At 57.6% G+C, this 15,060-nt stretch overlaps 2 protein-coding genes across 4 annotated transcripts; both read left to right on the top strand.

The window, feature by feature from the left end:
- The first annotated feature begins 1,141 nt into the window (after positions 1–1,141).
- On the top strand, positions 1,142–5,069 carry KCNN1 (potassium calcium-activated channel subfamily N member 1). The gene is made up of 3 exons (XM_028483168.2): positions 1,142–1,284; positions 1,526–1,595; positions 4,472–5,069. The coding sequence occupies exon 3, from the start codon at positions 4,484–4,486 to the stop codon at positions 4,724–4,726; it is 243 nt and encodes an 80-aa protein (XP_028338969.1). The 5' UTR covers positions 1,142–1,284; positions 1,526–1,595; positions 4,472–4,483; the 3' UTR covers positions 4,727–5,069.
- A 1,669-nt stretch (positions 5,070–6,738) lies between these two features.
- On the top strand, positions 6,739–13,788 carry ARRDC2 (arrestin domain containing 2). 3 transcript variants are annotated; one of them, XM_024134489.2, is made up of 8 exons: positions 6,739–7,012; positions 10,204–10,270; positions 10,498–10,645; positions 11,175–11,277; positions 11,366–11,622; positions 11,770–11,932; positions 12,194–12,351; positions 12,605–13,788. In XM_024134489.2, exons 1-8 carry the CDS (start codon positions 6,754–6,756, stop codon positions 12,656–12,658), a joined length of 1,209 nt encoding a protein of 402 aa, XP_023990257.1. In that variant the 5' UTR covers positions 6,739–6,753; the 3' UTR covers positions 12,659–13,788. The 3 variants fall into 3 exon arrangements, with proteins under 3 accessions (XP_023990257.1, XP_054938046.1, XP_028338961.1); XM_028483160.2 differs by lacking the exon at positions 6,739–7,012 and adding an exon at positions 9,760–10,112; XM_055082071.1 differs by lacking the exon at positions 6,739–7,012 and adding an exon at positions 9,755–10,112 and having other exon boundaries at positions 11,366–11,932.
- The last annotated feature ends 1,272 nt before the right edge of the window (positions 13,789–15,060 follow it).

Below are 15,060 nucleotides of genomic sequence, written 5' to 3'. Positions count from 1 at the left end.
GGAAACAGTGGTCTTGAAGAGGACAAACTGAGGAACACAGCATAGGTTTGGGAAGTGTACACATTTCCTAGGGCTACTTTAACAAAAGTACCACAAACTGGGTGGTTTAAAACAGAATTTATGATCTCACTGCTCTGGAGGCCAGAAGTCCAAAATCAAGGTGTCGGCAGGGCCGTTCTCCCTCTGAAGGCATTAGGGGAAGATCTGTTCCAGGCCTCTCTCCTAGCTTTTGGTAGCCTCAGATGCTCCTTGGCTTGTAGAAGCATTGCTCCAGTCCTCCATCTTCATATGATGTTCTCCCTGTGTCTTCACATTGTCCTCCCTCTGTATGTGTCTGTCCAAATTTCCCCCTTTTTATAAGGACAACAGTTATCTTAACCTAGTTAAATTTGGAATGACCCTATTTCCAAAGAAGGTCACGTTCTGAGGTTCTGGGGTTTAGGACTTCAATATATCTTCTGGGGGAACACCATTCAACCTGTTACAGGAAGGTTCCAGAGGTGCCAAGAATGACTTGCCCAGGGCAGGCATGTCAGTGGCTCCTTAGCAAGCCTCCGCCAGCTTCCAGGGCTAGGGGTGTCTGTATCCACCTCCACTTCTCCAGACCGAGGGCTGGGTCCTCTCAGGGGTCCTGGCAACACCCAGCATGGGTGGGCCCCAAGGGGCCTCTCCGAGCATCTGTCACATGTGGGTGTGCAGGGGTTGAGTTTGGACCAGTGAGGAGGAAAGGAGAGGCCTACCGGGAAAGGTCTCCCTGGGCTGGTTTAGCTACAGAAGGGGTGGAGAGAAGGGGTGAGGACAACCCCCCCCCCAACCACATAGGCAGCTGTCCAGGGGGCCAGGGTCTCAGAGGCTGAGTGGCAGACGCAGGTGCAAATCCTGCTAGGATGCCAATGGGCCCTGGCTTTGCCCCTCTGAGCCTTGACTTCCCCTTCAGGAAATGGTATGGGCATAGTTTTCTGGACTAAATGCCACCTCCAGGGCCAGCAGCTTGGCACAGGCAGGCATACAGCCCTGCAGGGCTGGAGGCAGCTGCATTTGCCGTGAGGCACTGCTGGAGGGAGGGGACAGAGGGAGGACACATCCCTGAGGGCTGGTACCACCCCCTCAGAGGCTGGACCTCTCCCTAGAGCAAGGGCAGCAGCCCCTCCGCCGTCCAGGGCCCCCAGCCTGGCCCTGGGGTGGCGCACGTGGGAGAGTTGGGCATGGGCTGCCCAGGTGTGCTGAGATTAAAATTGCCTTGTGGTTTCTCCCTGCTCCGCCGGGTCCTGCCAGAGCTCAGAAGTAAGTCTCTTCCTGGGGGTTAGTGCATGTGGGCACCGTGGGTGGTGGCTGAACCGCCCTCCAGGCTCCGCTGCCCCCTGCATGCCAGGAGGGAACGGGCTGCAAAGGGGGCTAACCTCCAACTTGCCCCTCACCCCCCACTGCATATCCCACAAGGTGACTCTGGGTGGGGTGGGTGCATGGAGGACCCCTGACCCCACTGCAGCCTCTGCACAACCCCACCTTCCCACCTGTCCCACAGGCTCCGGAGTGTGAAGATTGAGCAAGGGAAGCTGAATGACCAGACCAACACGCTCGCAGACCTGGCCAAGGTGAGCAGGGCAGGGTGAGGTGGGGCAGGGCAGCCCCTGGGCCAGAAGGAGTTGGTTAGGCCCTCAGAGGAGGATGAGGGATGTTCAGTAAAGGACAAGGCCCAGCTCCTGCCAGGGAGGGAGGGACAGGGCTGGTGCCCATAGTATAGACAGGTGACCCAGGCAAGTGAGGCAGGGCAGGCAGGGACCAGCCACCAGGGAACAAGAGCCCTGTCTGCAGGGGTCCACTGTGATCAGAGGCTCCAGTTGTTAGAGTGATGCCAGAAATCTACATCTGTGTGTAAAATCTTTACTTTTTAACATTGGCAGCTGTTTTATCAGCCTTTTTTTTTTTTTTTAATTTCTTGGCCACACCATGCGGCATGTGGGATCTTAGTTCCCTGACCAGGGTTCGAACACACGTCCCCTGCAGTGGAAATGTGGAGTCTTAACCACTGGACCACCAGGGAAGTCCCAATTTTTGTCGGCCTTTTTTTTTTTAAATTTTTGGCAGCTATTTTACATTTTTAATTAATAGCTAATAAAAAGTTTTAATAAGAATATGTAATTAGTGGGCTAAATTTGTGAAGTGGTACTTTCGTATTTAGAAATGTCATCTACATACAAGCTCTAAAATCTAATAGAAAAACAAATTTCTTTTGTTAGGGTTATAAGTTCAAATTATAGCATCAGGAGAAAGCTTATTTGTATAGCAATTAAACATCTTTCAGGAAATTGAAGTTGATTGCAAGAGCTCTGTAAGATCGGTGTGTGTTATAAGTGGATCTATTTGTTGGTTCTAATGTCAGGTCCCATCCAATTTCCCGCTTTTTATTCATCCATTAGAAAATATGTCAACTGACTCAACTTCAGTTGGGCAAGCTCTTAGAATATTTGTCACACTCTTCTGAACTCCCTTTTGCCCTTTCATAAATAGTTCATGTGTGAACTTTGCTAATTGGCTCCATCTCCTAATCAATTAGTCAATCTGAGCCTAATTTAATATTATCTTTAGAAAATGTTAAGTCCTCTTCTATTTTACTACTTATACTCATCACATTTTGGACTCGCTCTCTTCACCATTAGCAAGAGAATGCAATTTAATTAAATACTAACGGGGGACTTCCCTGGAGGTACAGTGGTTAGGACTCTGTGCTTCCACTGCAGGGGGCAGGGGTTCAATCCCTGGTTGGGGAACTAAGATCCCTCATGCTGCACAGAGTGGCCAAAAATAAAAAAATAAAAAAAAATTAATAATTTAATACTAACCTACATAAACAATTTGAAAGGGAACATTACAGAGGAAAAAACATATTCTAGAACCCTGAAGAAATAATTCAATTGGTAGTAGAAAGAACATAATCCTAAGAGCATGTAGAAATCCTTGGCCAACTAATTTGATGTCATAGGAGATTACAGCTCCAAATACATATCGAATGTCTTTGAAAAATTCAGGTACTAGATATTATAGTTTGGATTATCCATATCACACTTCCTTCATTAGTACAGATGATTAAAATGTGAATTTATAAAAATTATTTAAACCTTATAATTACAGCAGTATACTCTCAAAATACATTTAATGAAGGCTTCGAAGTAAGTCTTTCACTGGATTGGATTATAGGGTTTCTAATTTTTTTTAATTTAAGGAGGTTAAAATGTTTTCCAATATTAAATTTTAATGCCTTCCAAGGTTGCTGATTTAATTTGTATCTCTCCAACAAAAACAAAACGTATATTCTAATAAAAATTTAAACCTCAGAGAGGGCCAAAAAAGAACCATCCAAGGGCTGGATGCCTCCAGATGTTACTCTCTGGCCCCGGGGGACTGTGTGACCCCTTGAGGCGGGCTGGGGTGTGGGTCTGCGGCCCTGCGGTGGGGGGCGGGGGGCGGGCAGAGGCATTTGTTCATCCTCGGATGGGGTTGGCCTACCAGTAACAGGAAAGGGTGGAAGTCACGGCTCAGGTAAAGGCTTGCGAACGGGAAGGGAGAGGCTGCAAGTACAGTGCGGAAAGAAGGAGCTGTGGGGTGGATGACCTGTCTCCCTCCCACAGATCGAGAGGTTGGGGTGGGGTAGGGTGTGGCACAGCCCCTTCAGCCCTCGCATCTGAGGCCCAGGACGGGCGGTGAGCTGCGGTCCGTCTGGGGGTCTGGCCTGCGCAGAGCTGGGCTGAGACTCGGAACGGTGGTCTAGCGCCACCTGGTGGCTAGAGCGGCATTTGCACCTAGGGCTGTTCTGCGTGTCCCGCCTACCGCCTGCAACTCCCGGGCCCATCTGGACTGTGGCAGAACCAGCCCCTGCTTGCTGGGTTGTGGGGAGCAGTCGAGGTGGCAGGGATGCCCCACCACCTGCTGTAATGTAATTGTTGTGGCTGTCATGTTGCCCGGTCTGTGATAGGGTCAGATTCTTGGGGTGGTCACCTCTCCCCCACCCCAGACTTCTATCCCCTCCCCAGTCGAATATGGAAAGCAGGGGATAGTTCACAACCGAGCCTCCTCCCCGTCGACCGTGTCCCCAGCCTGGAGCAACACCAGTCCAGAATCACCCAAGACCACCCTCTGGCTTTACAGGCCATGCGGCTAGTTCATCCCCTCATGGCAACTCTGGTCACATCCGCTGGGCCCCAAGACCTCCCTTGACCTTCCACTGGACTGCTGGCCCCGAGCCTGGCACTCAAGACCTGTGTCTCCGCTCCCCTCGCCTATTCTCCCACCGCTCCCTGGGGCCCAGCAAGATACCTTTGGCTGGGTTGGGGGTGTGCTCACAGTTGCTCCTCACTTGGGTCCAGTTAGTGGGCCCCCACCCAACCGGGGCTGGTCTGCCATCTCTCTGCAACCACCCCTCCCTCTCTCTCACCTGGCCTCTCCTCTCTCCCACCCTCCCTGTCTCTGACAGACCCAGAATGTCATGTACAACCTCATGTCCGAGCTGCACGCCCAGCACGAGGAGCTCGAGGCCCGCCTGGCTGCCCTTGAAAGCCGCCTGGATGCATTGGGCGCCTCCCTGCAGGCCTTGCCGGGCCTCATCGCCCAAGCCATACGCCCGCCTCCACCACCCCTGCCTCCCCGGCCTGGCTCCGGCCCACTGGACCAGGTGGCTCGGAGTCCCCCACACCGGCGGCCACCCACGGCCCCTTCAGACTGCGGGTGACGGCTCTGCCTGCCACCAGACTCCTCAATCTTGGCCATCGTGTGGCCGCCACCTCCATGCCACCCAAGAAGCCCTGTACAGTGGCGCCTCTTGGAGTTCAAGGAGCTGAAACCGAGTTGGGCTGATTGGACTGGGGCCCGCCAGACTGTCCGGGCAGAGGGCAGGGCCGTATAGCAGGCAAGGGCAGGGGCGGGCCACCACTGGCTTCCCCCCTGATTGGAGCTGGGAGAGTCCGGAGCTTCCTCTGGTCCTCTGCCACCCCCAACCCCTGGCTCTCCCCAGGCTCCCGGTGGGTGCGGAGCAGCCAGGAGAGGGGTCCTTGCCAGTTCCAAATAAAGCAGGACCCACCCACTTGCTGCCTGTTGTGCGTGGCTGGGGGACACTCATAATCACAACATGGGAAGTAGATACCCGGCCCTGGGGTTCCAGACCGGATGTGGGGTCAAGGTGAGCCCATCCCCATCCCCATCCTAGGCAGGTTGTCTCCCGGGCCTGAACTCAATCAGAGACACCTCCCTGAGGACATCTGCACCGGTCCCACCTGACACCGATTGAGGGACCCTGCAGAGAGCATGGCCCCGCCCTGGCCTACAGGAGGCAGCAGAGAGTCAAGACTTCCTTCCAGCTGGCTTTGCTGGAGCACCCACTAGGGGCCAGCAGAGCTGTGGGTCATGGTCCAGTGGGCGAAGTGACATGAGTAAGGAGGGCCATTCAGTCTTCGGCGGACGTGGATTGAGCACCTGCTGTATACAGGCAATGTAATGTAAATTATCACACTGACTCTTCACCAGAACCTGACCAGGGTAGGATGGGGAGACTCAAGAGAAGTCAAGCCACCTGCCTGGGGCTATAGAGTGAGGAGGGAGGGGTGAGCCAGGATTTAAACTCAGGGGTCCATAGGCCAAAGAGAAGAATGGACTTGGTGGAGGGCACTCCATGGGGAGGGGAGTGGTGTGATCCTGGGGTTTGAGGGGCCCCTCTGGGGCAGGATGGAGGGGAAGGTTCTAGACATAAGTAGAATCAAAAGGTCCCCCCAGGCCTTGGGCTCGGAGTGCTGGAGTCAGGTGGGGGAGGCAGGCAGATGCTGGGCCCTGGGTGGAGAGGGAGGCTAATCTGGGTCCAGCTGAGAGCCCAGGCTCTGGCAGCCTCCAATAAGGCCATGGGCCACCTGGCTGGAAGTGATAGGTGGGGCACAAGAGCAAGAAGGGTCTGGGGACGTGTCAGTGGGCTGTGGTCAGATGTGAGTTCGAGTCCTGACTCTGACACCGGTGGATGCCTCTAGGCAGTGGCTGCCCCTCTGGGGGCCTCAGTTTCCTCTTCTGTAAGATCGGATGCCGAAAATACGGCACCGTGCTCACCCTTGGGAGCACCCAGTCTGACGGAGGAGACATTGAAAACACACAGCTGTCACAAACACAGCGACCAGAGCCGTAAAGAAATAAGTCCAGAGCATGACTCTGGTGACATTTGGGCATGGGTGGGTGGGAGAGCAGATCTGGGGAAGGGCGTTCCTAGCAGCGACAGCCAGTGCAAAGGCCAAGAAGCAAGACTCGAGCTTGGTGTGTTTGCGGAACAACCAGAGGGAGGCTGGGTCGGCGCCCGGTCCAAAGGTGCCGTGTAGGGGACGAATGAGTCCACAAGACAGATCCCGGTGGCTGCCTCCGCTCCGCGCCAGCCACAGCCGCCCCCGCCCGCCTCTGACTCAAAAAAACAGGGCCCGCCCCGCCCTGAGGGTAGCAAAGTCAGCAGCACGGACAGGCGGGCGGCACGTCCCCGGAGGCCCGAGCGCGTCACGGGGGCTGACGCGGAGGACCAGGAAGTCCACTAACTACGCGCCGGCCGGGCCCGGCGGCGCCCGCACAAAGTTCGCAGAAGCAAGAGAACGCTCGGGGGGCGCCTGGCGCGGCGAAGACCAACGCTGAGACCAGGGAGGTCTGCAGACGCGCTCCAGCTGTGTGCCTGGTCGCCGGGTGCCCGGCGGGCCCGCGCCGGTTGCGGCAGCCCCGCCGTGCGCCCCGGTCCGAGCCATGCGCCCGGGGGGCGTGCGCAGCTTCGCGCTGGAGCTGGCGCGGGACCCGGGCGGCGCGTACCGCGGCGGGGAGCGCCTGTGCGGCCGGGTGCTGCTGGAGGCAGCGTCGCCGCTGCGGGTGACAGCTCTTGAGGTGGCGGCGCGCGGCGGGGCGGTCACCCACTGGCTCGAGGGCCGAAGCGTGGGTGTAAATGCGGTGTCCAGCGACTACGCGGCCGCCGAGATATACCTGCGGCGGCGGCAGCTGCTGCTCCGAGGTGAGCCGCTCATCCCCCCCACCCCGAGCCAGGATCCCCCGGGACCCTCTACCCAGGTCTGGGCGCCCCTCTCCAAAGCCAGCCTTTCGACTTAGAGGCTGTGTGGTCGGGTGACCCTTCTCAAGATGTGGAGACCTCCTTCTCAGGGTGTGGGCCCTCCTACAGGGTGGGACACCCACCCACCTACCCCCCTCCAAAACCCTCTTTTCCAGGAACTCCTCCTAGGGTCTGGGCGCACCCCACAGCCCAGAGCCGGGACGCCCTCGACCTAGAGGCTATGCTGTGGGGAGCCCCCCCTATATGGAGCCTGGGGGAATCCCTTGGTGGAACTGGGAGTTCCTCCTCTCTGGACCCTAGGATGCCACGTTAGCCCTAGGCCTGGTGTCTCTCATTCCCAGAGAAGGCCCCTGTCTCACGCCCTGCCAGTGCCCCTTACCAGTTTTTACAGGAAGTGTTGTTCACTGGGTTGGGGGTTCTGGTGGTGTTTGCAGGTGAGCGGGTGGGACTGCATCCCAGGCAGGGAGAAGACTTGGGGTGGGGTCAGATCAGGCCGGGAGTCTTAGGTGTTGGGCATGTCCCTACCTTGCTCTGAACCTCAGTCCTCCACCCTCAGCCATACAGCCAGTTGGGAGCAGAACAGGGCCAACAGAAAGAGTTAGTCTGTGCCCCAGCACCGTGCTTTGTGGCTGAGGAGGGTGTTGGCCTCTCTGGGCTGCCCTGGCCACCTCCTCTTGGGGAAGGCAGACCTCACCATACCCATCTGCAAGATGGGCGGAAGCAGGAAGCAGCTCGAACCTGGCTCCCCACCCGCAGCCCCCTTTTTTCCAGCAGTGCACACGCTAGATGCTTTGCCTACAGGCTTGCAAACTTGTCCCAACGGCCCCCATGTGTGGGGACTCTTGCCTGAGCAGCTGTGGAAACCGAGGCATAGCCGGCAAGGGGTGAGGCAGGAAGGGGCCCTGTAGTCACTTCCCTTTCCCTGTGACTCGAGGGAAATTGGGGCTGGTCTCACCCTACAGTCCTCCTGGTCCCACTCACTGGTGGCTTCCTTAAGATACTGGAGGGGTGAAGCTTGTGGAGTTGCTGTGTGACCTCTAGTGAGGCCCTGCCCATCTCTGGGCCTCTGGGGACCCATCTGTGAAACGGACTGAGGGCACTGGCTCAGAATGAGCCTTCCTGGGACTACCCTGGCCGTCCAGTGGTTAAGACTCTGGGCTTCCACTGCAGGGGGCGCCGGTTCCATCCCTGGTTGGGAAACTAAGATCCCTCAAGCCGAGTGCGGTGTGGCCAAAACAAAACAAAACAAAACAAAACAAAAAACCCAAAAGAAAGAGCCTTCCCATACCCCCAGGGTCACTCCATTCCCCACCTCCTCCTGGGCTTATAGCCTCCTGTCCTCTTTCTAGGCTCTATTTGGCCCTGGGAGAAGGTCCCGGCCCCTTATTTCAGCCCCAGAGCCCCCTCCTCCGGGTACCCCCCCCCACCCCTGCCAGGGTGATCACTGAGTGGACAGCCTCTACCCCTCTCTTCCGGCCTGCCCTTACCCCTATCACTGATTGGCTGTGTCCGTTTATGGCCGCCGCCCGCTGGATGTGCCTTGGCCTCAGGGGGTCCCGGTGTAGCCTGAGCCAGGCTCAAAGGGGATGGCCAAACTAGGGGGTGGGTTCAAGCAGCAGTGCATCCCTCTGTCACCAGAGGGCGCAGGCGCTCCGCAAATCGCGATCAAGCCCAACTAGGAAACCGTGCATGTGGCTCTTCTCCGAGGAGACTGAGGTCCAGAGACGGGTTACCGCCCCAAAGGCACACCGCGGCCTTGAATCCGGGGATTCCGTGAGCTTCCCCGGTACTCGGCTCTGTCTGTGAGGCGAAGAGCTAGGCCTAGAGGACAAGTAGGAGTTTGCTGAGGCGGGGGAGGGAGGGCAGGTGCTGAAAGTTTGGAAAGGAACGTCGGGGCAAAAGCGCTGAGGCGCAGCCGAGCGGCAGTGTGTCAGGAGCGGGCTGATGACTCGGGAGAGAGGCTCTGGGAAGGGTCGAGTAGGAGCTACACCGTGATTCATGCACAACCCTCTGAGGTCGGGAATGATTTTCTTCTGGCTCTACAAACGTGGAAACTCAGGCTCCAAGTGGTTGTCACTAGGCCGGGTCAGCCAGCTGAGTGGGTTTCAAATCAGAGGAGGGGGCAGTAGGCGCCCGAGTGGAGGGAGGCCCCATCCACTTCTTCCTCCCTCCCCCATTGCACAGAGCAGGGGAGACTGAGGCCCGAGGTGGTTAGTCCTAGGCTCTCAGGGCCTCGATTGGGGCCTGGCTGTTAACACACCCCTCCAGCTCGGGCTGGACGTGCATCGAGTCACGTCTGCAAGTGGCGGCCGGTTGATGATTAAACCGACGGCAGAAAGCTCTTGCTGGGTGACCTCAGGCCCGACTCCTCCAGGCCTCAGTTCTTCCTCTTGACCCCCGGAGTCTGAGAGATACTTGCCCTGTCCCTCAGTGCTTCAGCCTCACCCCAGGGTCCACTAGGGTAGAGGGCACGGGGTCGCGAGCCGGGGCTTTTGTTATTTTGCTCCACGCGTGGGCGGAGCCACGCCTCTCGCCGCGCCATTGGCGTATTCCTCTCCGGGGGGCGGGACCTGCGTCTCGCCCCGCCCCTCCCTGCCGTATAAATGCGGCGCCGGCGCAGGCAGTGAGGAGTTTCTGGCCCGATCAGCGAGTGCGCCTGCGCGCGCCTGGTGAGTTCACGATCTCAGGCTGCAGCGTCCGCACCTCGCGCATCCGCGTCGCGGGTTCGAAGCCAGGGATCGCGCGCCGCGAGTTCGTATCCCAGCCGCGATGCTGTTCGACAAGGTGAAGGCGTTCGTGGTGCAACTGGATGGTGCGAACGCGGGCGCCGAGCCCGTGTTCAGCGGCGGCCAGGCGGTGGCCGGCCGGGTGCTGCTGGAGCTGGCGGGCCCGGCGCGCGTGGGCGCCCTGAAGCTGCGCGCGCGAGGTCGCGCCCACGTACACTGGACCGAGTCGCGCAGCGCGGGCTCGAGCACCGCGTACACGCAGAGCTACAGCGAGCGCGTGGAGGTTGTGAGCCACCGTGCCACACTACTCGCGCCAGGTACCACCTAGGGACCCCTGCACGGCGCGTGCTGCGCGCTCCGGGAGCCCCTCACAGCCACTGAGCCTCCCCTTCTTGCTCCTACCTGCAGACACCGGAGAGATCACAACGCTGCCTCCTGGACGCCATGAGTTCCCATTCAGCTTCCAGCTGCCACCGTAAGTCAAATGGGGTGGAGGATTGCAGGGGAGTCCCTAAGTCTGCAGCCCCTTCCAGGTTTGGGACTCCACTGCTCGGTATCTGGGGACCCCCGAGCCGCAAGATTGTCTCCCGGGGGGGGCCCCCCAGGAGTGCCTCGTGTCTTTCATCCCCGTAAGTCTTTGGGAATCTCCCACCCGGGTGTCTGTGGATCTCACCCACTGAAGCCCCTTCCCTCCACCCCCAGGACGCTAGTGACTTCATTTGAAGGCAAACATGGCAGTGTCCGATACTGCATCAAAGCCACCCTGCACCGGCCCTGGGTCCCTGCCCGCCGGGCAAGGAAGGTGTTTACTGTTATCGAGCCTGTGGACATCAACACACCGGCTCTGCTGGTGAGTTGCTGCCCTTGGGGAGGTGGGATGGGAGCATCACAGGCAGGGTCCTGGCTATTTGGTGACTGGCTCCTCACTCCCTTCTTAAAGTGGGGGTCACAGCTGAGCCCTGGCAGGGAGGGAGGCAGTGGGGGAGGTAGGCATGGGAATGCCTGTGGAGTCCAGTGGAGCCAGGTGCAAGTCCCAGGGGCACCAGTTGGCTGTGTATTTCTGGGTGAGTGTCTCGCCTTCTTTGAGCCTCCTGTGCCTCTACCAGGAAATGGGACTCAGTCAGAGCTTGCAATAATAATGGCTTACTAAGCGCTCATTACGCACTAATTGCTTGGCTTGTTCACTTCATTTTCAGTTTAATGAGATGGGTCATATTCCTGGATCCATTTTACAAACAGTTTCTAGATTGTTAAAAAGAAACCAGGATAGTAGGCCCTGCCCCAAATCTTCCTTCAGCTGAGGGTGGTTTAGAGGCTTCAGGGGGTCTGCGTTTGGCACAATGGGATGCATTTCATGTCCTTTCCCTCCACCCCACCAGGCCCCTCAAGCGGGAGCTCGGGAGAAGATTGCCCGATCCTGGTACAGTAACCGTGGCCTTGTCTCCCTCTCAGCCAAGATCGACCGCAAGGGCTATACACCAGGTAGCAGGTGGGAGGGGCTGGATTGGGAAGAAGGCCTGTGTCAGGGTTGCAGGTGGGGAAACTGAGGCCCTGTCGTCCCACCCTACAGGTGAGGTGATCCCCGTCTTCGCCGAGATTGACAACGGCTCCACGCGCCCAGTGCTGCCACGGGCGGCCGTGGTCCAGACACAGACCTTCATGGCGCGAGGTGCCCGCAAACAGAAACGAGCAGTGGTGGCTAGTCTCTCAGGGGAGCCTGTGGGCCCCGGGCGGCGGGCACTGTGGCAGGGCCGGGCGCTGCGGATCCCTCCTGTGGGTCCTTCTATTCTGCACTGCCGCGTGCTACATGTGGACTACACCCTCAAGGTAGAGTATCGTCGGGGGCTGGGGTGGCTGCATCTGCTCTGTCCTCCAGGCTGGGGTTCCCCCCGCCCCCCACCAAGGCCTCCTGCTGTAGAAGGAGGGTGTGGCCGAGGCTGCCTGGGCACCCTCTGTCATGGCTCCTTCCTCCAGGTCTGCGTGGACATCCCGGGCTCGTCCAAGCTGCTCTTGGAGCTGCCGCTGGTCATCGGCACCATCCCTCTGCATCCTTTTGGCAGCCGCTCGTCCAGCGTGGGCAGCCATGCCAGCTTCCTGCTGGACTGGGGACTGGGGGTCCTGCCAGAGCGACCTGAAGGTGAGCTCTCCATCCTGTTGTGGGGGGCATGGGTGGGCAGACAGGCAGGTGCCTGGCTGACTCTCCCTCCCCCAGCCTTGATGCCCCCATCTGTAAAAGTAACAGTCATGTTGGGAGTATGAATTCCCCCAGAATCCCAATCCAAGGGCACACAGCCCAGCAGCCCCAGAACTGGCACAAGCCAGCTCCCAGCCATTGTCCCCGATTCTGGGGCTGCCCGCCTCCTCTACCATCCTCACCCACCCTGTCTCTCGATTCCAGCACCTCCCGAGTACTCAGATGTGGTGGCCGATGAGGAGGTGGCAGCCGTGGAGCAGAGCCCCTTCCGACTACTGCAGGACCCTGACGTGGGTGCTGAAGGCCCCTTCTTTGCCTACATCCAGGAGTTCCGCTACCGCCCGCCACCCCTGTACTCCGAGGTGAGCTTGGGGGGTTCAAGAAGCCCCTGTGGCTCTCCAGGCCCGGGTAGAGAGCCACAGATGAGTTTTAAGTCATGATGGAACTCCTATACATCCCCATACAGGTGCAAGGGCCTGAACCCACCTTGCACCTTAGTCTGTTCCCAGGTGTCACCCTCGGCCAAGCGTGGGAGCGGAGATGAGGAGGGTGGGGAGGGGTGTTTCTGAGCCTCCAGGGCCTCCTGAGACTTGTTGGTATCATTTCGCCCCGCAGGAGGATCCAAACCCACCCTCAGAGGCCATGAGGCCCCGCTGCATGACCTGCTGAGTGGCAAGTGGAAACTTCAAGGGATGAGGTTGTACACGTGCTTCCAGCCAGCCTGGACATGAGTGAGGAGTGGCTGGATCAAGAACAGACCAGCCTGACTGCACTGAAGTTGGGGAAACCGAGTCTCAGAATGGGGCAGGGCCATTCCAACATCACACAGAGCAGAGGAAGAACCAGTCTGGAGTCTAACATATCTGGACTGGTTCTCATAAGGTATCAAATGCCCACCGTAAGATCCGAAAGACTGTTCAACCTGTCTGTGCCAGCCTGTGGTCCCCCAGAAGCCTCCAGTCTGGGAGAGACAGAGCCAGACATAAATACTTCCAGGCCTACAGAACCAGAGGAAGGGACCAAGAGCTGGGAGAGTCCAAAGGGGGAGCAGGAAGGCTTCCTGGAGGAAAGGGCATTTTAGCTGAGGCTTTGGTGCATGAATAAGAGCTCAGAGGGCAGGCAAGCAAGGGGAAGGAAAAGTCGAAGAAGGTCAGAGCTGAGTGATGTTTGGAGACTGCCTCCTTCATCTTAGAACTGGGGCTCAGAGAGCAAGTGCCTCAGTCGAGGCCACACCGCAAGGTCCGGCAGGCGAGAGGGCCCAGGAATGAGGCATTCAGGGAAGCAGGTCATCAGAGCTGTGTGGGGCAACAGGGCAACAGGGGCAGCGACTCCAGCCTTTGAAACCTTTGAAAGCCAGAGATTCCTGGCCCAGGCTAGGCTTCCTGGGGGCCCCTCCACACACTCCAGGACGTGAGAGCTGCCTGGGTATTGTATGGCCCGAGAAACCCAGGTTCAGAGTGGGACAGACAAGACCAGCTCCATCACTTGCAAAATGAAGATGTGGGGCCCCTTGTTCAAGAATTCAGAATTTCAAGACGGGGACAGCAGAGCATTAAACCAGGCTGCGGGAACAGAGGTCAGTCAGCCTGGGGTGACACAGCAGGGCCAGTGTGCTTCTTATGGGCACCCCCTGTGTCCTGGAGGGACAAAACATAATGGGGCAGCTGGACAAGCCCCCAAGTGCAGAGTCCCAGCCCAGGCTGAGGCAGGACCCTCGCCTGGGACTCCGCATTTCCGTTAAGCCTTAAATTGTTCTCTTTTGTACAATTATTTTTTAAAAATAAAAGCACGGAGGAAGAGACTGTGCTTAGTGGTTTATTGCCCTCAGGTGCCGAGGAACCTGGGGTGGCCTTGTCCACCATCTTGAGTCTGGATCTCAGATGGAATTTCAGGCTGAGGAGGGTTGAGGGGCCCATTGTCCAGAAGGTGAAGGTGAGGTCCAGGAACACATAGGGAGACAGCTCAGGCTGGCGCCGGATGCTTTCACCTCGTGCAGTAGCAGAGGCTGGGAGCGTGGACAGTGGAGGGCAGGCAGAGGCCTCATCTGTCCTCACAGAATGGAGATGAGGGGGCAGAGGGGAGCTTGCCTATCTATGCAGTCTGGGCTGGTTTTGCTTTGACTGTGGTTCAATTCATATACCATTTGAAAGTGTACAATTCCTTGGCATTCCTTTCCGGTGTTGGGCCACCATCACCTCTAGCTAGTTCTAGAACATTTTCATCAGCTCCTAAGGAGATCCTGTCCCCATTAGCAGTCCCTATTCCCCCTCCCTTAGTGCCAGGCAACCACTAATCTGCTTTCTGTCTCTGTATTTGCCTGTTCTGGATATTTCATGTAGATGGGATCATAGGATACACAGCCTTTTGTGTCTGGCTTCTTTTGCTTAGCATATTTGGAGGTTCAACCACTTTTGTTGCAGTATGACTGAGTGCTTCAATCCTTTTTATGGCCAAGTAATATTCCATTGTGTAGATGAACCACATTTTATTTATCCACTCACACCCTGTTGATGGACATTTGGGTCGTTTCCACCTCCTAGTGGTTGTGGCTCATGCTGCTGTGGTCGTGCTTGTACGAGGGTTTGTTTGAATACACACAGGGCTATAAGGCAGCCCTAGCAGCGTGGAGGTTGTCATTTTTCTGGAGTTGCAGGTGGGGAAAGTGAGTCCAACGGAATGAGGTAACTCGCCCAGGGTCTCACAGTAAGGACTGATGGAGCTGCCACTCAAAACTGCCCCTGGAACTCTGGAATCCATACCCTACAGGCCATGTGACACCCATGTGACACTCCCTGACAGCCTGGGCTCCACCCCAGACCCTAGGCCACACCCCATTTGGGCGGGGCCCAATTAGATGACCCTCTGATAGCCCTGGCTGTGCCCACCAGCCTGCCCAAGGTAGTGAAAATTAACTAGCAGCCCAGAGTGGCCACGGGCAGGACTGAGGGGCAGGGACAAGGGATGGACCCTGGGAGCTCTGGGGTCAGGCTTTGCTCTCTGTGTGATGATGGCCCGGTCACTTGTTTCTGAGCCTCAGTTTCTCCATCTGAGACTCTGGAACACCTCCTCTC

The sequence above is a fragment of the Physeter macrocephalus genome, unplaced genomic scaffold, assembly GCF_002837175.3.
Source record: "Physeter macrocephalus isolate SW-GA unplaced genomic scaffold, ASM283717v5 random_9, whole genome shotgun sequence".
NCBI classification, from domain to species: Eukaryota; Metazoa; Chordata; class Mammalia; order Artiodactyla; family Physeteridae; genus Physeter; species Physeter macrocephalus.
The sequence above is the reverse complement of the archived record's forward strand: the minus strand, read 5'-3'. Positions and strand labels throughout refer to the sequence as shown.

Bases quoted from the DNA above. Each gene is read 5' to 3' on its own strand.
- KCNN1 (XM_028483168.2), top strand. From the start codon at position 4,484: ATGTACAACCTCATGTCCGAGCTGCACGCCCAGCACGAGGAGCTCGAG.
- ARRDC2 (XM_055082071.1), top strand. From the start codon at position 9,839: ATGCTGTTCGACAAGGTGAAGGCGTTCGTGGTGCAACTGGATGGTGCG. The intron at 10,271-10,497 runs GTAAGTCAAATG...CTCCACCCCCAG, and splicing joins TTCAGCTTCCAGCTGCCACC to GACGCTAGTGACTTCATTTG. The intron at 12,352-12,604 runs GTGAGCTTGGGG...TTCGCCCCGCAG, and splicing joins CGCCACCCCTGTACTCCGAG to GAGGATCCAAACCCACCCTC.